Source organism: Coenobita brevimanus, chromosome 40 (genome assembly GCF_032717465.1).
Source record: "Coenobita brevimanus isolate Jiangsu-jjx chromosome 40, ASM3271746v2, whole genome shotgun sequence".
Taxonomy (NCBI): domain Eukaryota; kingdom Metazoa; phylum Arthropoda; class Malacostraca; order Decapoda; family Coenobitidae; genus Coenobita; species Coenobita brevimanus.
In genome coordinates this window covers 17,065,932-17,089,770 of record NC_136993.1, presented here as the reverse complement: position 1 = coordinate 17,089,770, position 23,839 = coordinate 17,065,932, and the positions used below count along the sequence as shown (strand labels likewise).

At 42.4% G+C, this 23,839-nt stretch overlaps 1 protein-coding gene across 1 annotated transcript in view; it reads right to left on the bottom strand.

The window, feature by feature from the left end:
* The window catches only part of LOC145396969 (uncharacterized), a 54,509-nt gene extending 44,921 nt beyond the window's left edge, over positions 1–9,588 (bottom strand). Inside the window, exon 1 of the mRNA XM_080270200.1 lies at positions 9,490–9,588. Coding sequence (XP_080126326.1) covers positions 9,490–9,588 — 99 coding nt within the window. The remainder of the gene's footprint in view (positions 1–9,489) is intronic.
* Between the last annotated feature and the right edge of the window lie 14,251 nt (positions 9,589–23,839).

Sequence of the window (23,839 nt, the reverse complement as noted above, 5' to 3'; positions counted from 1 at the left end):
TTTTCTACTGACAATGCCTTTACTTTACATAATTCTTCTAAGACAAGAACAGTACTATTCCGTAATTTGCTTTTTATGGTAACTTTCATATAGGAATTAGCTGGTATAACTAAATCATTGGTGAAATGGGCAGGAAAACTGATAAAACAGTACTGTTACCTGGGTCTCTAATCATGGAGGCTGGGGCTGGTGGTGTGAGTAGATCTATACACTCATCTGTTTGTGTATGTTTGTTTAAGCTTTTAATATTACCAATTCTTTTTGGTTCTCTTTTACTAATCGGTGAGGGCTCTGATGGTATTTGCTCTATGAATTCATTGTCATAGTCTATTCCATTCATTTGTGGGAGTAAAGTTATTTTCTCTGTTCTCATGCATCTTAAGCCCAGTAACATATGAGCTTTAACTGCTAAGTTTTCAACGATATAAAAAATGCAGAGATTGGTCTTGTAGTCTCTGTTTAACCTTATCATACCTTTTACTGTGATTTGTTTTCCATCTACTGTATATAAATCTAAATCAGATTCCTCCAGAAAAGTTACTTTCTTCTTATTTCTAAAAATTTTATTTCTTTCTTCTTGCATTATTAAGTTCACTGGAGAGCCTGTGTCTAAAAATATGGAAACGTGTTAATCCTGACATACAGCTGGTATCAAGATACACTCATTTCCCAACATGCCTCCTATGTGAATTTTAGACTTGCTTTTCTTTACGTTTGTTCATTTTTTGTCATGACTTGGTCTTCCCTCGATTTGAACATAGACACTAACTTTTCTACTGTTTTGCAGTTACTGGTCCAGTGCCCTTGGCACCTATGATGTCTACAGAATGGAGCAAATCCTTGTGTCTTTTGTCTATCCTCTTTTGTTTTGATAAAGCATTCATTCCTAGTGTGTCCTGGTTTTGCACAATAATGACATAGAATGGACATATCTCTTGACTGTGATCTACGAGGTGACTTCCCATATTTAGTGGTGTCTGTGGTGCAAGATCATCTTGGGCTGCGCGGAAACTTATGAAACTGCCTGTAGCCTGGTGTTTGTGATCGTACCCTTGACACATTTAGTTGTTTGCTCTGCCTGCTTTCGGTTTGCGATCGATTTTGTTCTCTGTTTGGGGTAGTTGTAGCTGTTTTCACAGCTGATACTGTCTCAGACACTCTCATTCTATTAGAATGTGATTGTGTTTCAACCATCTCTGCTTTACTACACTGCATCTCTACCTCATTCATTAAGTCTAGTAAGCACATGCCTGGGGTGTACCTACGTGATCGTCTTGGCGATCTTAAGGGTCCTATCAGGTAATTTACACAAGGCAGCTATATAACCAATGATGTCCACGACGAGATCTGGGGACATCTTTCCATCTCCTGTTATCCAGTTTGAGTTTTTTAAGGTAGCTAATAAATGTCCTTTTGATCATGGAGACATCAGCAGTTATTTCACTGAGCACATGATTTGTAGTGTGTTCCCTTACAAAATCTACAATCTTATGTAATTCTGGGATTATACCTGGCAAGAAGTTCATACCTCCAGAAAATTTCTTCAGAAATTCAGTTTTAAGTTCATCATATGTCTTAGCCTCGAGGAGCTTATCTGACCTTAGTAAATCGCTTGCTGGGCATCTTTCCTGGCTTATGCAAGATGAAAAAATTGCAATTTTCTTTTGTTCATCTTTGATATGTCGTTTGATGTAGATTTGTTCGCACTGATTGACCAATGAAAGACGTCTGTACGATCTTTGTGTCAGAGAATTTGGGGGCAGTTTTATCTTCATGATAAACAAATATTTGAGCTTGATCTGTGATGTTCATTTTCACTGGTTGCTCTGTTAATTTAACTTGGACTTGTTTATCGTTGTGTGAGGGAAATGGTGGAAAAGGATTTGTCAGAGCGATGAACCCTGTTAAGTACTGTATATTTTCATAGGTATGCAAGCAGAGACAAAGTCCTCACTTGCTACGTCAGAGGGGGTTTGCCACTCATCATATAGAACTGACGTATTTGTTTCTTGATCTTTAGTTTGTGTTGAGGTTTGTACAATGGGTGTGTTGCCTTGGTGCTCTCCTAATTGTGTATCATCTGATATTAACACGGGTGGGGGCGAAAATATCCCTGTCATATCACTTATATAGCTAAAAAGAACTCACGTTGCTAAGGTATGGTGTTATGAAATACGTGTTGTATGAGTAAATGAGTTGTAATAAATGATAGTGAGTGTATAAGTGTATATAGAGAAATAAGTAAAGGAGTTGAATATACCTAACTTTAGCACTGAAAAGAAATGAGTAAGTATAATTACACCCAGTTGATACAAATCGGAGAGGAGTGTCGATTCAACTGTCGATGTCGGAAAAATCAATGCAAGGTTGAATGAAGATCTCCTCTCGATAATTCTAGGGCTGTGTTCATGGACGATATTACTCAGGAAATTCCATGGCCTGGTGTATGTAGTGGTTAACAGCTGTAGTCACAGGCGAACCTCATCATAGAACGTCGAATTTCCAACTCAATACTGTGGAAATAAATGAGTATGAGTAGGAGCTATGTGAATAATGAGTAATGAGTAGTGGGTGAGAAGTGCCTGGTGTCAGTCACACGTTGATTGGCGTTGCGTTGTCTCAGCAAACATGCATGGTGATGTCGTCTCAGCAGATACACATGGTGACGTCGGCTTCCCACACTGGTAGCTGTGGTGAGTAACTGAGTAGCGATGAGTAACGTGGGTGAGGAAAGGTGAGTAAGATGCGTTATAAATGTGGCTCTGGTGTTTTGCTGTATGTCTTGACCTCTGCGTCAGCGATTGAGGTAGGTGGGAGACAGTGTTGGGGTTTTTTGTGCTTGAAGTTCCATGAATATTATAGAGTTGTCTTGAAGACCTGTTATTTGTAATTAATCACAGAGCTTGTTGATCCTCGCTCGTTACTCATCGTTGCTACTGTATGCTCGTAGACTCGTAGGCTCGTAGACTCGTAAGCTCGTAGACTCATAGGCTCGTTCGTTACTGCCTCCAATTTAATGTTAAAGCTTTGTAGCCAACATTTTTATATATGTAACTCTTAATTATTGTAATAGGTGAGTCTTGAGTTAATTGATGAGCAGGAGGAGTTAAAGATGAATACAGGTAGTTGATCTTGATTTATTATCTTCAGAGAAAGTCTAAGTTGAGCAGCGTATGTAATATACAGAGACTTAATATACTAAGTAAGTCTAGTTGGACCCCTCTTCTTATTCACTCTCTCCACTACCTGTCGGTTCTATGGCCAGTCTCCTTCTGAGCTCTGTTTCCTAAATTCCTATTTTAGCTGGGGTCGTGTCACGTGGAATATTCTGATGTGAACCTTCTGGAAGCCTGTGTGTGAGTATGTGTGTATGTGTGTGTATGGTCACGAGGCACTGTTCGTGTGCCTATCTAGCATTCCTTGAGTTAGAGTGTGTAAGCATGTTTACCATTGCTCGATTCTCACTGACACACTACCTATCTCATCCCCTGACTTGCTGCTTCTATCTGTCTATCTATCTATCTATCTATCCTACCTATCTATCCTTCATGCTATCTATTATGATTTGTAATTATAATATGGAGTCCTGACACTTCCATGATATGATTACAATATCAGTACAGTAATTCCTGTACCAATGCATATGATAATACTGTACTGTACACAGTACAGTACATTACTCGTTTCATTTCGTTTTTAAAGGCTCCAACATGCTTACATGCGTCGGCCTTGGTCACCTAATGGCGGCTCTCCATGCTGTATGATCTATTGCAGCCTCCCTGTTCATTCCCTTAACCCTGAGGTCACACTTAATGACCTCATCCCATGTCTTTCCCGTCTACCCCTCATAACCCCACCCCCAATATTAACACTTCTCACCTTCTTCACCCAATTCTCATTCCCCATCCTCTCCACATGCCCAAACCATCTCAATCTACCTCTCCTCATCACAACACCAATACATTTCAGTCCCATCCTACCTCTCAACTCTTCCATTGTCAACCCAGCCCCCCCCAGACCTTGCACGCAGGGACTCACTACACATCCACCTAATCATTGTCATTTCTGTACGTCTGAGCCTCCGAATATCCTCCTCCTTTACTGCCGACGTCTCACTACCATGCAGGATTACACTCCTAACACATGCTGCATACAAAGACCCCTTAGCACGTAGGGAGAGTCCTCTCAGTGTCAGGAGAGGCAACAGCTCCCTGAACTTCTTCCAACCACTTCTCACCCTAGCTATAGAGCTAGCTCTAGCCCCACCTCCAGCACACAACATGTCTCCCAAGTAAAAAACTCTTCCACACACTCAAGAGATTCACCAGCAAGTTCAATCATTTCACCCCTGACAATCTCCACCTGCTTTCCCCGACATGCCATATATACAAAATCAGCATTATCTCACAGTCTACCTCTGATACCACTACATCTCTTGTGCATCCATATATCACAAACACTGCACAAGATAGAATTACTTCCAATGCCCTTGTGACAAACTGTGCATGGCCACTCTCCCTCGTCTTTGACAGTACCGCCACCAACCCAAGATATCATCACTTTTGTTTTATCTGCATTTACCCTTAAGCCTTTATGCCTCATACCATCTCTTCACTTCCTAAACCTTTCCTCCGCCTCCCTTTCATTCTCTGCAATCAACACCAAATCATCAGCATACAACAGCTCCCACGGGAGTCCGTTTCTGAACTCACGTGAGATGGCTTCAAGTACCATGATAAACAATATGGGACTCAAAACTGACTCCTGATGCACACCAACATTCACGGAAAACTCATCACTCAAACCTCTATTCACTCTTACCTGGGTGCGAGCATCCACATACATAGCCATAACCACCCTAACCAGCCACTTCTCCAAGCCAAGCTTTCTCATTGCCCACTTCACCACATCTCTAGGGACTCTGTCAAAGGCCTTTTTCCATATCAACAAACAAAATACAGATCCCTTTTCATGCCAATATATTTTTCCTGAAGCTGTCAGTGGTCCCCCTACTTGGCATAAACCCACACTGCATCTCATCAATATTCACACTTTCTCTGATCATACCTTCTAAAACTCTCTCCATTACCTTCATTATCTGATCTAAGAGCTTTATACCTCTATAATTTACTCTTTCCAGGGCATCATCCTTCCCTTTATACACATTTACAATTATACTCTTCAGCCAATCCTCTGGGACAACACACTCATAATTATATTTATCAGGCCAGTAACTAACCTCACCCTTATATCTCCTGCTGCCTTCAACATTTCGGCAGCCAACCCAAACACACCTGCTGCCTTCCCCACCATCATCCTGCCTATTGCCTCACTCACAGTTGCAGCATCAATCAAAGGCCAAGGTCCAAACACTGGATCTGCTGGCTCAAAACCTTCCCTGTCCCAGTCAAACTCCTCATTCAACAATCGGCTATAATACTCTCTCCATGCATCTTTAATATCCTCACTGTTCACCACTACCCTTCCTTCATCATTCTTCACGCACTGCTCACCTATAATATCACGATTATCTCTCTTCATCTGATTTGCCACCTTAAATATCATATTTTTCCTTTCCCCATGATTTAGGTTATCAAGTAAAAGTCTCTGTGACTCAGATTTCACCCTGTATACTTCTCTTCTAGCCCTACACTTGGCAGCCAAGTATTCCTCCTTGCTACCACCCTTCTTCCATTCCCGGAAAAGCCTTCTTTTCTCCTTAACTTCAGCTTCTACACCTTCATCCCACCACCAAGTTACTTTATGTCTTTGTGGTCCTCTTGTCCAACCACATATGATATAACTCTCAAGAGATTGTTTTTGAGGGCTCTGTACTGTTCATTAACCCGCCCCATCCCGTCGACGTGTGGATACATTGAAACATTTTGCATTTGCCATTCCCGACAATGTACTGGTACATCGCGCAGTTGCAATGTTCATAATTTGCACAATTTTCAATGTTCGCGCGTGATTTTTCGTACATATACACGGGACACCTTCCTCTATTCCTCTACAAGATGCCAAGCAGGGACAATGCCTTACACCACATAACCTCCCCCCCCCCTGCAAGTCATTGTCTTGGTAATTCACCTGTTACCAGTGACCTGGCCAATAAAGACATTCAGGGCCAGAGTGATTCCCCAATCGATGACACTTTGGAGGACAAAGTTTACATAGCATTAGAAGAAGAAACAGTCAGAAATGATGATCGGGTAATGTGGCAAAAAAAGGTCAGGTATGGTGATGAGTTAGTGAGTGAAACAATGCTTATAATGCCTATATTACTGTTTGAAAACCAATATACTTTCTTACTACATATAAGTTCGTACCAAGTAAATAAATAAATACCGTTTATGAGTGGTATGAAATAGTTACCCTCCCATAGAACTCGTTTTCTTTGGTGCCAGCCTGTTAGAAAACCCAGTAAGGTAAGGAGGTACTGCTACCTGGATCGAGTATTTTAAACCTCAGGTGAGCGATTTCTTTATGAATTCTCGATGTTTCTCACCAAAAGCGGAAGTTTTAGCCAAAACCAAAAAATTTCGAAAATACCTCGGGATTGGGGGGTGTCAAAGGTGCGAAATAGCTTGGAATGTGACGGGTTAACGCCTCTGTCTATGGCTTCCTGTTCAGCCACTACTCTCCTCATCTCAGTATAGAAGGCATCCCTTACCACTTGGTTTTCCAGCTTCCATATTGTCCTCCTAGGTACATAAGTCCTATTTTTCATCACTCATTCTTTAAGCACCATATCACAAATCAATAGTTTGTGCTGCTGCACACACTCTTCACTTCCTATAACTTTAACATCCCTCGCTAACCTCCTATCAGCCCTCCTAACCAGAAAATAATCTATCTGACTGCTATTTCTCCCAGCATCATACGTAATAAACCTTGTCTCTCTTTTCCTAAAATATGTCTTGCACAAAACCATGTCCGTTGCCTCCCCAAACTCGAGTATCCTTTCCCCTTCTGCATCCCTCATACTATACGCACATCCCCCATGTACTCCTTCATAACCTTGTGCTACTTGATCTACATGACCATTAAGTCCCCTCCCAAATCCACTATCTCATCATCCCGCATACCACCTACTACACGTATTAAATCATCTCAAAATCTCTCTCTCTCCACTTCATCCAATCCTGCCTGTGGTGCATATGCCAATATAATTACAGTTATCTTTCTACTGAATAGAATTTTCACTACCAATATTCTATCGCATACTCTCATAACATTCATAACATATTCCACCCATTTCTCCGCAACCATCACACTAACACCCCCATATCCATCTGTCCACCCCTGCCAAAACAACTTATAGTAACAGTCCATCCCAACAATCTTTCCGGCTGATCCACTCCTGTACCGGTCTTCCTGCAAACACGCCACATCCACCCACCTCCTACTGAAAGCCTCAATGACTTCCCATGCTCTTCCTCTCAAACTTCCCACAATCCATGAACCCAGCCTCATCCCTCTGGGTGATTTACTGTCCTCAGGCTTGCTTTGAAACGTATTTTTGTATTTTGTCATAGTCAGTATTAATAAAGGGAGATAGACATACCACAGGCCCCATCCCCTGCACAGTCCCAGGTCCAGGCAGTGGATCTGTACTGTACAAATACGCTTCCATTCGGTTCGTTTCGATATCACAGTCAGCCACCGAAGCCAAGGAGCCCTGATTGCATAGATTAAGTCTGGCAAGGTTAGATGAAGATAACCTACGTAATTTTGCCTGTGAAACACATAGAGCATATCCTTGAGAAAATTCTATGGTTACTTTTGAACAGAGAAAGTAAGCATTGTTTCTGGCTAAGGGATAAGGGTGGCCACCGCGTGTGTAACACAGACCACAAGCCATGAGTAAAATGTATGGTAAAACTGCCCGTCTACCTCTACATTGAATGGCGGGAATCCCCCAGCCTCTGAAACTAGTGTGGAAACTCCTTACCATGTGCACCTGTCCTCTTCCCTACCAAATTGTCAGAGTCATCTGGCAGGCTGCATTAGTCATACTGTACACTGCCTGGGGCAGTGATCTACTGGTCATCCGCTGTTGCTGTCATGTACTGATCCTTGCCTGGGCAAACAGAAGTGAAGTTTATATACAGATGTCAGTCTGCTGTGTGTTGCTTCCTCTGTGCCTGAAGCAACCATTGTGTGCGATATGGCAGTGCTGTACTGCTTTCCAGTGAACAGAAGCCCACACCTCAGTTCCCACCTTTCTGCCCCACGTGAGTGGTAGTGCTTGCAACGATACCTGTGATTGCAGTTGCATTTGTGGTGGTTCCCTACCTTCTTCTGGTTGCAGCCCTGCTCTGCTGTATTCTTGTGTGTGTGAGGTGATGGTCCTACCACCACCTGAGAAGTGGAAGAGGAAGGTTCTGTGTCTGGAGAAGAAGCATAAGATATTGGGCAAGATTGGCACAGGTTGGACCACAGGACGCATTTTTTGAGAATATAATATAGTCTGTTCAACATTGTTCAATACCAAGTTACGTGACAAGCTTACACAGTACTGACAGGACTTTGCCAAAAGCACACATAGTGGCAACAGGAAGGTAATGGCCCAGGCACAGCACGCTATTATTGACTGATCGATATTGATGTGGTTTCATCAGCAGTGTGGTGCCGGGGTGCTAATACATGGCACCGAGATGAAGGCTGCTGCTGAGAAGTTTGCACAACTGCACAACCTGCAGGGCTTCAAGGCGTCCAAGGGATGACTCTTATGCTTCAAGCTTCGCCATGGACTTACTGGCCATAAGGCATACGGCGAGATCTTGGATGTGGCAGCAGAGGAAGTAGACCCATTTTGCCAGAAAGTGTAGCGCCTGATCATGGACGAGGGTCTTGCCCTTGGTCAGGTCAATAATGCTGACGAAACTCGTCTGTTCTACAGCTCCTTGCCCACCAGCACCCTGGCTCAGGAAAGGGTGAAGTCTGTGCCTTGTCGGAAGTTGCCCAAACTTGTCTCTGTTTTGTGACCAGGGTGTTACCGTGGTTGCAAAGAGACTACTGACAAAGGCTCCTGAATGAGGTGCTGGTAGTGCCGGAGAATGAGGATGTGGTCAAAGACACATGGGGAGCAGACCTTGTAGTATTTTCAGCATTACGACCTAAAGTCTTCAGTGTTCGACAGGGCGAATGCGTGGAAAGAAGTCTCCGTCAAAACCCTCGAAAGTGGTTGGTCTCATCTCCTGCAAGGAATCGATGCTGAGCACGACATCAAGGGGTTTGATGTGGATGATTTCCACAGTGCCGTAGAACAGCAGGAGAGCAGGTGGACGTCGATGACAAGCGGTAGTGGCTGGATGATGATGACGATGATCCTGGTTACCAGACCATATCTGATGAGGAGATCGCTGCTGCTGCCTCTGCGGGCAAGGAAGAGGACAGCAAGACCATGAGGACGAGGATGAGAACCCTGACATGCAGCCCTCCACAACTCCTTCAGTTCCTCATCTCAGTGTCCTCTATGGTTACCTGGAGGGGGTGCTGGAGTATGCCGAGCAACCACTGTGACAGGGAGTCCGTGCCCCTCCTCCTGGCGATGGAGCTGCAGGCACTCCGGGACACTGTCATCCTCCGGCAGAATCGTCGGTCCTATCGTCAGACAAGGATCGACTCATTCTTCAAGCCTGCGACCCCCACGAGTGCCAGCCCATTCTCACCACCACCACCACCACCACCACCACCACCATCAGTTAATTTCCTGCCTTCACCTTCGGACCTGCAACCGAGCATGTCAACAGTTGCTGAGTCTCCGTTGGACATAAGTTTGTGTTTGTCTTCGGAGTCTCTTGAGGTGGGTAGCCCACCATCACCGCACCGCACGTCATCAGTCAACACCCAGTTCCAACAGATTGAGGATGATGAGGAGTTTCTAGACCTTTGTTGCGCGCTACTGTTTGACACTAGACCATATGGGACAACTCTACACCTGCTGGAGACGGTGGTTTACAAAGCCTGGCAGCAGTGCACTGGGTGGTAAGTACACCACCAACCGAATGTTTTTTGGCAGGTATCTTTAGGTTTCTTTCATAGTCTCCTTGGTGCTAAAATTTATTTAGGATATTCCTATGTTTGTTTAGAGGTAACAATATGGCAGAATGACTCGAAAACATTGCCAAAAATAGGAGGGGTACTGTATATATTATTAAGAAAAATTTGCCAGTTAAGTATTCCAGCAGCTTCTTGACGTTTCCTGATGTTTACCATAGGCTAATTCTAGTACGAGTCACAGTTGCCAGTTTGCCTGCTGTTTGTGAGCATAGTCATTTCGTAAGTTATGCATTAATTTTTATGCTCTTTTTCTCAATAATGTTTTATTTACGTGTCTGTTAAATTGTGTTATTTGATTCAATTTGTATGCTAAATAACTCACAGTGCTGCGTAATGTAAGAAAACTCTGGCATCCCAGGCATCTACAAGTAGCATTACAGGATTGAATAATCAGAATGCAGAATTTTTAAGTCCTGGCCGTAATTATGATGCCCCAGTTTTTAGGCCCCAAACTAGTGAAGTGCATGGCTATAATGGGGATCCAAATAAAAAGAAACCTCAGGAATATGATGGCAGAGTATCTTGGGAAGTTTACCATGCACAGTTTGAGTTACCTGTGGATCAGAATGGTTGGGATAATAGACAGAGGACAGTGCAGCTTGCTACTAGCCTTAAGGGTGCCGCAATGGAAATTCTGGGCCAGATGTCAGTGATGGAGAGGAACAGTTATCAGTCCCTAGCAGAAGTGCTGGGGTGCAGATATGGAACCACATACCAGACTGAGGCTTACAGATCAAGATTCCGGAGCCATATACAGGCTCGAGGAGAATCCCTAGAGCAGCTTGCTCATGACCTGGAGAGTATGGCATACAAGGCATACCCTGAAGCAGCACCTAACCTGTTGGCTGTTCTACTTAGGGACCAGTTCATCGATGCTCTTGAAAATGCAGAGTTGAAAGTGCAAGTGAAGCAGGTACAAGCATGCAAGAAGCACAATCAGTGGCTCTAGAGTTTGAGTCCTATGTCACGTCCAGTACATTTACCTTTCAGGCAGGTCGTAGTACATGATTCAAGGCAAGAGAGGAGCAGGTATGTGAAATGGAAATATTTGAGGGAAGTTGCTGGTTCTGCACGAAGCCTGGACACAAGAAGAAGGATTGTCACAAATGGAAGAAAGAGCAAGAACATAGGAGTGGAATTGTAACAAAAGCGTGTTGAACATGCAGTGAGGTGGGACCCTTCAGTTCCAAGTGTCCAAAGAAAAAAAAAGATGATAAGAAGAAGGTTGCAGAAGACCAGAAAGAAGCAGAAAGCTAGTGGAGATTGGTGTGAAGGGGCAACCAGCAGCCGGCATTTCCCAAGTAGCCCCACCACTGAGAAAATGCGTGGGAACAGCAACTGACAGTGTCCAAATAGACAGTACGATAGATGGAAATAAGTGTTCCTGGTGATTGATTCGGCTTCAGAGCAGTCTTTTGTGAGGCCTGATGTGTTACATCATCGATATCTGCCTGAGTCATCAGAACAACTATGTGGCGTATCTGAACACTGTGCAGAACTGAGGGGGCCCCTGAATGTCTGGATTGAAGTGGCATGCAAGAGACTACTCTTCCAGTCTATATGGCCGACAGGGAGGATCCTTGAATTAGGGGTCTGGACTGTCTGATATCCATTGGATGTGAACTGGACTTCTGCTCCCTGAAGCTGAAGGTTCGAGGAAGGTCAGTTCTCGTTATGGCAGTGAAACGTACCGGTTCTGGTGGCGAGGTGAAGGCACTCCGCACTACAGTGATACCCCCAAAATCAGAACTACTGCTCCAGTGCAAGGTGAGTGGCTCTATTGACAACTGTCTAGGGGTAGTAGAGCCTAATGTACAGTTCAAGACAAAGCCCAGAGTGATGGTAGGGAGAACTCTGATGGAACGATGTGCAGATGAAGTGCTGGTTGTGGTGGCCAGTTTCTCCCGTGAGCCACAGAAGATCAACGAGGGAGAAATTTTGAGACTGTGCCAGGCAGTGGACCCTGAACGGCATCACAGGAAGGCCTGTAAAAGTAGTGTAGTCAAAGAAAATAGGTATCTGCCAAAGCACTTACAGGACTTTTTCTCAAGGAGTTGCCAATGCCTGGATGGTTCACAAATGCTGAAGTTGAGGCAGCTGCTGATGGAATTTGCTAATGTCCTGTCCATGGGAGACCTAGACCTGGGGTGCACTGATCTGGTGGAACATAATATAGACATTGGGGATCACCTCCCAATTAAAGAGCCAACACGGAGGATGGCGCCAGCCCAGTGGGAAGAAATGGAGAAGTTGATGGAGAATTTCCAAAGCCATGGAGGATTAGAAAAGTCCAGCAGTCCTCAGGCAACAGCAGTGGTTCTGGTAAGGAAAAAGGATGACTCAGTAAAGTGCAGTATAGATTATTGAGCCCTGAATGAAGTGACAGTGAAGTATGCATATCCCTTGCCAAGGATTTATGACACCCTGGATGCTCTGTCAGTTGCTAAGTGGTTCTCCACCCTGGACATGAAGGCACGATACCACCAGGTCAAGGTTGCAGGGAAGGACAAAGAGAGGACAGCCTTTTCATATGGGCAGGGCCTCTGGCAGTTTATAGTGATGCCATTTGGCCTATGCAATGCCCCAGCTACTTTTGAGTGCCTCATGGACCACATAATTGAAGGGCTCCACTCGCGGACGGTTTTCATATATATGGACGATGTAACTATGTTTGGACAGACTTTCGACCAGGAACTGGAGAAGATGTCGGAGGTGTTGAACAGGATCCGTGCAGTGCACCTCAAGCTGAACCCCAAGAAATGTTACTTGTTTCTGAAGGAAGTAAAGTACCTGGGACACACTGTAGGCAAGAGCGGCATCCCTACTGACCCAGAGTACGTGGCAGCTGTGGAAAACTGTCCATTTCCAATTGTGTCAGAGAGCTATGGAGTTTCCTGGGTTTGTGCACCTACTATCGGCGTTTTATCAAAGACTTTACAACAATAGCTTCACCTCTTCACAAGCTGTTGGGGAAAAGGCAGAAGTTTGCATGGACAGCAGAGACTCAGAAAGCCTTCAACAAACTGAAGCATGCGTTGGCAAGCTCTCCAGTATTGCCGTACCCAGACCAGAATCAGCCATTTATCTTGGACTATGACTCTAGTGACCATGGTACTAATGGAGTCCTGTCGCAGAAGAAGGATGACAAGGAATATGTGGTGTCGTATTTCAGCAAGAAGCTGAGCTCACCAGAGTGGATCTACTGTGAGACCCGTAAGGAACTCTTGGCAGTGATGAAGAGCCTTGAATTCTTCCATCCCTACTTGCACGGGTCCTACTTCATCATCAGGACAGACCATGCAGCACTCAAGTGGCTAAAAATGCAGCACCGTCCTGGGTGGGTACATGACAATGCTGACAGCCTGAGTCATTGAGCTTGTGATCCGGAGTGTCGGCAGTGTAATAAAAGGAAGATCATAGTAATAAAAATTAAGCCATACTGCACTGACTGGGCCAGTGTCTGATGAAAACCAGAAGAGGATGCTGATTTACAGGCAGTGCTACAGTGGCTGCAGTGGAGTACAACGTGACCATCTTGGGAAGAAGTTTCCAGGTTAAGCCCTGCTACCTAGAGTTACTGGAGTGAGTGGGATCTTCATTGTCTGAACAATGGACTATTGGAGCGTCAGTGTGAGACACCCGATGGCCTTAGCAAGTATTGGCAACTTGTGGTTTTGAAATAAATGATGTCTAAGATCTCTGATGAGTCTCATAACCAGATCACTAGTGGGCACTTGGGAGTGAAGAAAACTCTAAGCCAGCTGTGACAGGTTCTACTGGATTGGCATGCATCAGGATGTTGATGAGTGGTGTTGGGCCTTTGATGTGTGTTATGCCAAGAAGGGACCCAAGAAACTTGGTTGCGTCCCTGTTCAGCTGTACCAAGTGGGTGCACCGATGAAAAGAGTCACGGTGGACATTGCTGGACCTTTGTCACTCATTGAAAGAGGAAACCAGTATATGTGTGTCGTCATGGACTACTTCACAAAGTGGCCAGAAGCCTATGCCATCCCGAATCAAGAGGTTGCAACAATTGCTCAGGCATTGGTTGACCAGCTTTTCTGTCTTTTTGGAATGCCACAAGAGCTACATTCAGACCAGGGTAGAAACTTCGAGTCTGCTGTGTTCCATGAAGGCTGCAAGTTATTGAGAATCAAGAAAACCAGGATGACCCCACTAAGGTCAAAGTCAGATGGGATGATGGAGAAATTCAACTGGACCCCAATACAAGATCTGGCCGATTACTGCGTAGACGGAAACAAAATGAGACCAAAAATTACCTGCGTTAGCTGATGGCATATTGGTCTGCATCCCATGAACCTACCAGTTATACACCTGCAAAACTGATGTTGGGACACAAGTTACACTTACCTGTTGACTTGTTAATGGGAAGACCACCTGGTGAAGAGCTGCCTACAGACACCACCGGCTATGCGAAGCATCTTCAGGAAAGGCTGGCTGAAATACATCACCAAGTGCGAGGAGCCTTCAAGTTTTCAGGAGAGGTGATGAAGTGCAAATATGAAGCCAAGGCAAGTTAGGTGGGCTTCAAGGATGGTAACCAAGTTCCTCAGCAAAAGAAGGGACAGTCACCAAAACTGCAGAGTCCATGGGACGGGCCTTACATTGTGTTGGACCGCCTATCAGACATAACATATTGGATTTGGGGAGGCAGGAAATCTCGCCCAAAGGTGGTACACATGAACGGTCTGTAGCAGTACCATGGGCCAGGACAATACAGCTGGGTCGTCTGTGAGGAATCATGCTCTCCTGCAGCCGAGGATGTTGAGGAGGACAAAGGAGCTGAAGTGCAAGAGGATGGTGACAGTTCCTCAATAGAAGAAGCGAATCAAGAAGAGGACCAAGACCTTCCTAGAGGAGTGGACTGTGTGGAGGAGCAAGGACATCGTCGAAAGCAGCATAAGAGAAGACCTGATAAGTTGAAGGATTATTTTGTGTATAGTTAGATGTTTCATTAGGATTAACCTGTTAACTGTGCATGACGGTCTTTTGAGGTGTCCATGGTGTGCAGACATAGGAGTAAAAATGAAATTTCCCGAAGCCCAAATTTTGTCTTAGGAATTGAGAGAATACATGCCAAAGTATATAGTAACGAAATATTAGCTCAATATTTACGATGGTAAAGCCATGAATGACCATCGAAGTATCTGATTCCCTATTGGAATGTATGGTTTTCGTTTTATTTTTCGGTTTCGGTTTTGAAGGCTCAAACATGCTTGCATGGGTCCGCCTTCGTCGTCAGGGCAGTATATTCGAAATTCACCTGCTCAGCCAGGGCTGTAGTGGGCAGTTGCACTCGGAACAGCCTAGGCTGTATAGAGCAGTTAACGGGTTAATTATGTTTGAATATATTGTGTAGTTTTGTTGGGACGACAAAGAACTAGGGAGGGGGTAGTGTTAAAAAGAGAGATTTGCCAATTAGGTAGTCCAGCAGCTTCTCGACGTTTCCCGATGTTTGCCGTGGCCTAGTTCTGGTACGAGTCAGAGTGTCCAGTTTGCCTGCTGTTTGTGAACATAGTTATTTCATAAGTTATGCATTAATTTTCGTTCTCTTTTTTCAGAAATGTTTTATTTACATGTCTGTTTGTTAAACTGTGTTATTTGATTTAAGTTGTACACTAAATGTTTTACAGTCTGTGTAATGTAAGAAAACTCTGCCATGTTTTAATGTCTCCTAGTTGGTAACTGTTAACTGTTGCCCTGTCGAGTTTGTGCTAGAAGTTTCTCGAATAATGCAAGCAAATATAAGAATGGGAAAGAGACTAGTTCAAGTTCAGTCGGTTATCAGTTCAATTTGAGTGTTGGTGCAGTGTCAGTGTTGTTTCTATATTTTCGGTACTTGTGAAAATAGTGCAGTGTTATCAAGCATTAAGTGTAACTGCAGTTAGTAACGTTTGTATAGCTCCAGTGCTTGTGAGAACAGTGAAGTGAAGTTGGAAAGCATTCAGTGTAATTATCTGGGAAGTAAAGACAGTGAACTTGAGAAGCCAGTGTTTATTTACAATGCCTCAGCTGATCTTGTGTACTGTACACCTAAAGGCTGACCATAGGAAGAACAACTCACTGGGCAACGTCCTTCCTATACTAGACTACTGCTGTTGGAGCCCGTGGCAGTGTGGGGTGGGGACGTAACAATATAGCAGTTATTATGGTCCTTTCAGCGCAAGAAGTCCGTTCAGGGTGGGGCCCACCTGGTGAATCACCTCTAGCGATTCTGCCAAATCAACTGTAGTACATGCCTCTCTCTTATTTCCCATCTATGTGCTATTTGAAATTGTTTTTTATATTCTGTTTATAATAAAGGAAGCTATATAGTACACTGAGTTTCACTTTTTAGAATTATAACAACGATTTGAATGAATTTTATGACACGTGGCAGTGCTTTTTTCCCATGTTGCCACGTCGAGGTTGGCGAGGGACCCAGGGTCAGAGAAAGGATTAGGCCTACAGAGGAAACCTCTTAAAAATAAAGCGCCCCTAGATTTTTACCTCATAGATGGTGTGGAAAAAAAGTTGAAAATAAATAATAAATATATACAATATACATATATATATATATATATATATATATATATATATATATATATATACATAGAGAGAGAGAGAGAGAGAGAGAAAGAGAGGGAGAGAGAAACAGGTGGGATGGGGGTAGGAAGACAGAGTGATAATCCGATAATTGGTGGTCAAATTGGCAACGTCGCACTCGGGGAAATCCCAACTTCTGCCACACCCTGAACGGACTTCTTGCTGGGAAAGGACCATAGGAAGGGTGATTATTGTTTTTCAGTGTTTTTTTTTTCTTTTTCCATGGCTTTCTTGGTGTTGAAAATTATTTTTGGTAATCCCATGTAGATTTTGATGTCAAAATATGCCAAAATAACCTGGAAACACTACTAAAATAAGAAGGGGTACTGTACCTGCATTAGAGTATAGGTAGGATGTTTTTTTGGTTTTCAGTGGTTTTCCTGCATGGTTTTCTTGGTGTTTATCATTTTTTTTACATGCCTATGTGTGTTTTGATGTCTAAATATGCATGAATAACATGAAAACACTGCCAATTTAAGCATGAGTGATGTACAAATAGGTTAGTATAGGTAGGAGGTGGGTATAGGTAGGGTCCGGGTATGGTAAGGGAATAGTGTTCATTATCCAGATGTTGCCAGTACTCGACCACGCCTTTGTCTCTATTATATCCGGAAAAATGAGGGATTACTGTATGTATATATATATATATATATATATATATATATATATATATATATATATATATATATATATATGAAGCTGCTTCACTTCACTATGAAGAAATGTATGCATACTGACCACAGAAGAAATGAAAATTGGGATAGTAAGTACTTACGTATGAAAATTTTCTGTTTATGCACGGGAATTATATGAGAGTACTTACTATCTCTATTTCCATTTCTCCTGTTTTCAGTTTACATCTGTGTGTGTGTATATATATATATATATATATATATATATATATATATATATATATATATATATATATAAGGGGACTTTGGTCTGGATGGCTTCTCCAGAATTCCCCCAAATGGCTATAAAAGCAAAAAAGTGTTAAAAAACACTGCTTGTATGAAATATTTTTTGCCTGTCAAGAAGGTATGTCTTCACATGAGTGGTTTTTGCACATTCATTTCGCTAGCATTTGCTCGCGATAGGACGTAAAGCAGCAATGAGTGATCTGTTTGTGCTTGATGAACAAAGTGTTAAAGTAAAAACAGTGCAAATAGTAGAGCCACTTATTTAACAGCACTACATTATTAAAAGGCGTTTTCTACGCAAAACTCAAGAATGATGTTCTGTAATAAGCTGTAAAGCATTTCATAACCTCAACAGTTCTTCAGGAAGGACTACAGAGGCACTTACTATGGTTCTACTAGAAGACTACGAGAAAATTCATATTTTTCGAGCTCCATTATTCTCGTCTAATCGTTCATTATCCTAGATGAAAGGGTCATATGAGTAGTCCCCCATAGCCTGCCTGAACTTGTTGCATCACTTGGCCGTCCACTGGCCAACTTGGAGACATGATGTTGCTCTGTTTCTCCGAATTACCCTCTTTCCCTTTAAGCCTAATCAGGCAGGAAACACGCCCAGCCACCCAAGTAGTGCCACCTACAATCCAGTGGACCCTCTGTCATTGACGTCAAAGAGGAGGAGGCAGAAGTGAGGAGAATAAATACTAAAACTGGAGCATGTTTAACTATTTGTGTCAAGTGCAAGGTTGGCCTTTTTATGGGAGAGTGCTTTCATCACTGCCACATCTCCAAAAGTTTCTAAGCATTGGTAAAGATTGTTAGTATGTGCAAATATGCTGGTTTAGTATGGATAACATTATAAAATTAGTGTTAGAGTGAATAACAGACAATGGTGAGTGACCGACTCACAATGCTGTGTGCTGCACACAAGTGAAAGTGAATGTGACACTCACAGAGTGCTTCAGAGCATAATGTACACATGTGCAAATACCCTGTTTTAGAGTGTAAGAAAATAAGCAATTATTGTAAAAATGGGTATGGAGACAACAGTGAGTGACATGGCAGTGTGTTATACACTAGCGGAAGTGAAAGTGCCACTCACAATGAAGTTGTTCTGGATTGTGTAGTCATAACAACGAAGATAGATTTTTACAGGGCCATAAAATTACCTTGGAAGTGCATATCTATAGCTAATTCGATCTGCTCTGAGAAGAGGTAAATCTTAAGTTTATAAAAGCTTGCAGCTTATTGACTGTCTGAGTGTATTTTTTATTAACGATGGATTTTAAAATATTTTCATAATAAAGTTACAATAAGCGTTTTATGATAAGTTTGCCCAAATAAAATGTTATATACCATTATCTGGATTGATTTATTTCAAATAGGATCTTACAAAGTTTATCAGATGGTCTAAATACATATGAAATTATGAACTCTCAAGACAAATCACATCAGTACAGGTAAAGTTTTATGAGTAGCTTGATTACCCCCTCCCCCCATGTTATTAGATTAATCTATTCAAATAACGATTTATAATATTTTATCAAGGCAAACTAATAAAGCAGTTATTGTAACTTATTAAAATATTTTAAAATACATCATTAATAATCACTCAGGCAACCAATCAGTTTCCAGCTTTCAGAAGCTTAAGGTTCGTCTCTTCTCCGTGCAAATCGAGTAAGCTGTAGTAATAAGTGATAAGTAAATAGGTAAATCAGTGACTATGTCTTGTAAGGTCAATTGCAACATTTTTCCTCTCACGTTGCAAGTCAGTGTAATTACATTACTTCAGTACCTTCTAAACAACTTTGCAACAGTAAGTGATAATAACGAGTGAAACTGGTCTATTTGGTAAGAAAATGCAAAAAATTATATGGAGAAATGTGTTGTCAGCTTAGTTACCATTAAACTACTTGGCAAATTTCAACTTTTCGTCTAGTTCAGAAATTTGAATGGGTGATTTGGGTTTAATTCTTTCCTTTTTCTCTATCACGCACGAATTTTCTGAAATTTAGCCTTGAAATTTTTCTTCCACTAATCAGAAATCATCATGCACCTATCGCCTGGTTGTGCTAGGAATATATATATTTTTGAATCGATATATATTAACTGGGACGTAAAAGTAATATGCAGAAACAAAATCAAGTGAATTTCGTTGTGAATACAGGTACTCATAGTAAATTTTTATTATTATTATTATTATTATTATTATTATTATTATTATCATTATTATTTCTTCTTGTGCTCCATACTGGTTTCCCCTGTCAGCATCCAACAACAGTCCGCCATCATACCAGCGCCAGTTCTACCTTGGTATCTTTGTGCCATTACCGCAATATCCTGGTTATAAGGTTCATCCTGTTCATCACTATCATCATCCAAGTTTGTTGAAAAAAAAAAAAAACAGATATGTGTATGAAGAAAATGGATTTTAAAGGAAACGGCATTCAAGTTCACGGTATGCAAGCAGAAGCTCTTCAATGATTTCCACGTAATTCTCACTGCTATGGCTGCCCAGAAAACCAGCACAAATATTCTTAAGAGTTCTCCAAGCCCTAAGTTCGTCTTCCTCGAAGGTTGCATCAAACTGACTGTCTTTCATCACGCTACGAAACTTCGGGCAACCGAAAATGCCTTCCTTCAATTTGGCTTCGCTAATCTTAGGGAAGACTTTCTTCAGGTGTGCAAAGTCTGCACCTGCCTTATCCAAGGCTTTGACCAAGTTTTTTGTCAAGCTTAACTTGATGTGAAAAAACGGAAGCATGATATCTTCCGCTTGGACTAGTGGTTCTTTCCATACGTTGTGTAAAGCAGCCTTGTAAGAACTTTGGGGAGGCCACACACGCTAGATGTACTGCTGCTGCACATCACGACTGTCCCATTCTCAAAGGAAACAACAGTAGTTCGTGATACCTCCTTGTAGTTCCAAGCAGCGTGGCTACCACTTTCAAATCGCTGCAGATTTTCCATCAGAATTCGTTGTACTCAATCAAAACAAGAGTTTTTGCATGAATTTGTTCGTTTCCTTCATGTCAGGAGTTAAAACAAGTGGTATACTGGGTAACATATTCCCACTGTGGAGCATACCAGCCTTCAGACCTTATTAATTCTGCTGAAGTCAGTAAAACGTTGCCATTCGTCAGGTTCAACACTCCTTCCCAAGGCTTTGAACAGACCTGTAATACTGCTAAAGTAGCATTCTCCACTATCTGACTTGAAAAAAAAAAAATCAAAATTTTGTTGCTGCTTCCTGAAACTCGTCACCTTCGTGTGTGGATGCTATAAGTTCCATATTTGCATTCTCAAAGTGAGTAGTTCTGACTGTTGTTTTGATTACCCCTTTGAGATTCCGACGACGCGATTTTGCGCCATCATAAATCCAACTGTCGAGATTCTGAAGACTCGAATTCTAGTCATACGAAACAATATTTCTTTTTTTGCATGTTTTCCATCTCCTATCTGGCCTTGATCCACACACACTATCCTGTTTATCCTTTTTCAACTACTTGTTTTTACACTGAAGAGTACATCAGACAGATATTCATAATATATAGGTTTATACCAAAAATAATGTCGGTATTACTAGCATAGATATTTTCCAGCGTGACAGTGAGAGCGTTCGCTTTCCTCTGTGAAAACTAACATAAATTTCCAGAACTTATAAATCAATTGAAAGGGAATTTACTGTCGAATGACATGGTGCTATCGAATTTCATGTAAATCTAATACTTTTTTTTACAAATGTTTTTCTTTGGAAGGGTGCACGATTTTCCTTTTCAGCTAACTTCTACTCGTCCTACTAGCCTTTTAGTTTCTGTATTTACATATTTCAACCATACTACAATAAAGAGCACCTATTCAGCTTTAAAATGGTACACATTCATTAGTGTACCATAAAAAGGTAGTGTACAGTGGCCGATTAGGTACAAATATCGCTGCGCAATGGCGCGCTCTATGTGCACCAGGCTGAATCTGGCATGGACACAATCGGCAGAGGGCCGAAAATCTCAAAGGGTTATTTTATGTCACGTACAAGATCATTAAGGTCGCCTTGGGTGACTAGATGGGGTACTTTTCCAAACTGCTAACAGTTGAAGTCAGAATCAGGGGCAACTGCTCCAGATGCCTCTCTATCTTAACCCCCTACGCACCGGTTGACGCGTCATGATTTGGGGCAGGGAGCACCACCGGTTGACGGGATTAGCTGCAAGCATTTTCCCGCCACCCTTTGAACCCGCGACCATTTCATATGACAACCATAGGGTATGTAGGTACCCAAGGTACCCCAGTGATGCACGGCTCAGTCTGTACACGGCACTAGTAGAGCGTAATGATGTCTTCCATATCCTCCTCATCCAATTCCGTCCCTCCATGAACAGGGACGATTGCATCATAGACTACCAAGAAAGTTCTGTCCTTTCTGCTGGGGAAAGTTCTCAGTGACTGAGCAGGTGTGCGGGAAACTGTAAATAGTAAACAGATATGCACAGGTGTGTTTTTTTAATACATAAGTGAAAGGTATAAGATATATCTAGTAAGTGTTATGAAATATGTGTTGTATAATAAGTTTTACCAGTGCATTGCAATAAGTGTTACTGTTTATGGTTATTTGTGAAACAATGATTGGAAATACCTTGAGTAACCCTATCTAGTACAATGAAAGAAAACCAGAAATGCATGGGAGAGAAAGAAAATGACCTTTATTATTTTTTTTTTTACATGTCCAACATCTGGGCAAAGGCTTCAGGGCCTATCCCCAAATCCCAGTAGCCCTTCTTGGGGCCCAGTAGTCCTACATCTCCACATGTCACCACTTCGGCACTAACACCCACTGTCCATATTGAATACGTGCTAGGGCTGTCTGATACTGGACTGGTGTACTGGTATTAGCGGGGGCACTTTAATGACATGTTGGTGGGTCATCTGGTAGATCAACAGAGTCTGCGTTTTATGAAATTCAAATCCTTAAACTGTTCCCTGCCCCAGCCGGGATTCGAACCTGGGTCCATTAGGACAGCATGCCGCCTCTCTACTGATTCTGCCACCTCCCGCCTCGATAGGAGCATGTTGATTTCTGACTAGTGGATGAAAAAATTCAAAGCTAAATTTAAGGAAATTTGGGCCTGACAGAGAAAATGGAAAGAAGTAATTGTAATTTGCATCGTCGGTTTAACCCAAATCACCCATTCTCATTTCTGAACTACACGAAAAGTTGAAATTTGTCAAGTAGTTTAATAGTACCTGAGGTGTAACTAATATTTTTTCCCCTTGTTACTCAGAAAATAATGGTGAATATGTGAGCATTAACGTATTTGTTATGTGAAGTACAAAAAATGTAAGTTGTGTATGACATTAGTAATATTTTTACGATGCCACTGCTTAGTACAAATTTGTCACAATTTCTGTACAAGTAATTACCTCATACTCAGCCATACTACATGAACCAGCCAGAGCATTTGCTTCTTAAATTACACTTCCCCGTAATCGTTATGTCAAGTGCAAATATAAGTGCCGTAGTAGAGGGAAATTACTATAACTGACGAAAGAAGTGAGTACAGAAAATCAAAGAGCTATTACTTTTCCACACACCTGCAGGGCACAGTGGCGCTATGAAATGGGCAGAAAACCCTATGGGGAGCCACATGGATAGGGAGGTGACTCATCTTTACGATGGTGAATAAGGAAAAGCCGAGGGCACAGTGGCGCTATGAAATGGGCAGAAAACCCTATGGGGAGCCACATGGATAGGGAGGTGACTCATCTTTACGATGGTGAATAAGGAAAAGCCGAAAGAATGAGAGGAAAATTTCATATTATGATCACCACTCTAGTCAGTGCTGGCAATGCTAGCCAGCGACTCCAAGGTCGTTGGCAGTGGCGCACAACCGGATTAGCCTGCCAAAACACGGATAACCAGTCACCTTTAACTTACCCCAACTCATCGACGGGACCACCTGGAGACATGGGGTTACTTTCTTCTGAAGAGAAAGTGTTGATGAGTCTCAGGTATCTTTAATTTTTTCTCCTGCTATTATAGTTTGGCAGATATTAGGGTTTGAAGTAAGGGTATTTTTTCGAAAATCACGGAAATCCCCCATAGGGAGGAGTGGGCGACGTGAGAAAAACCCTGGCCGGTGGGGGTTAAATATGTACATAAAGACAACCAATAAAACCATAACCAAAAAACAAAAAAGTCACCACTCTGATCAGTCTGGTCTCCCACAAGAAAGCCATCAATTTTTCAGTCA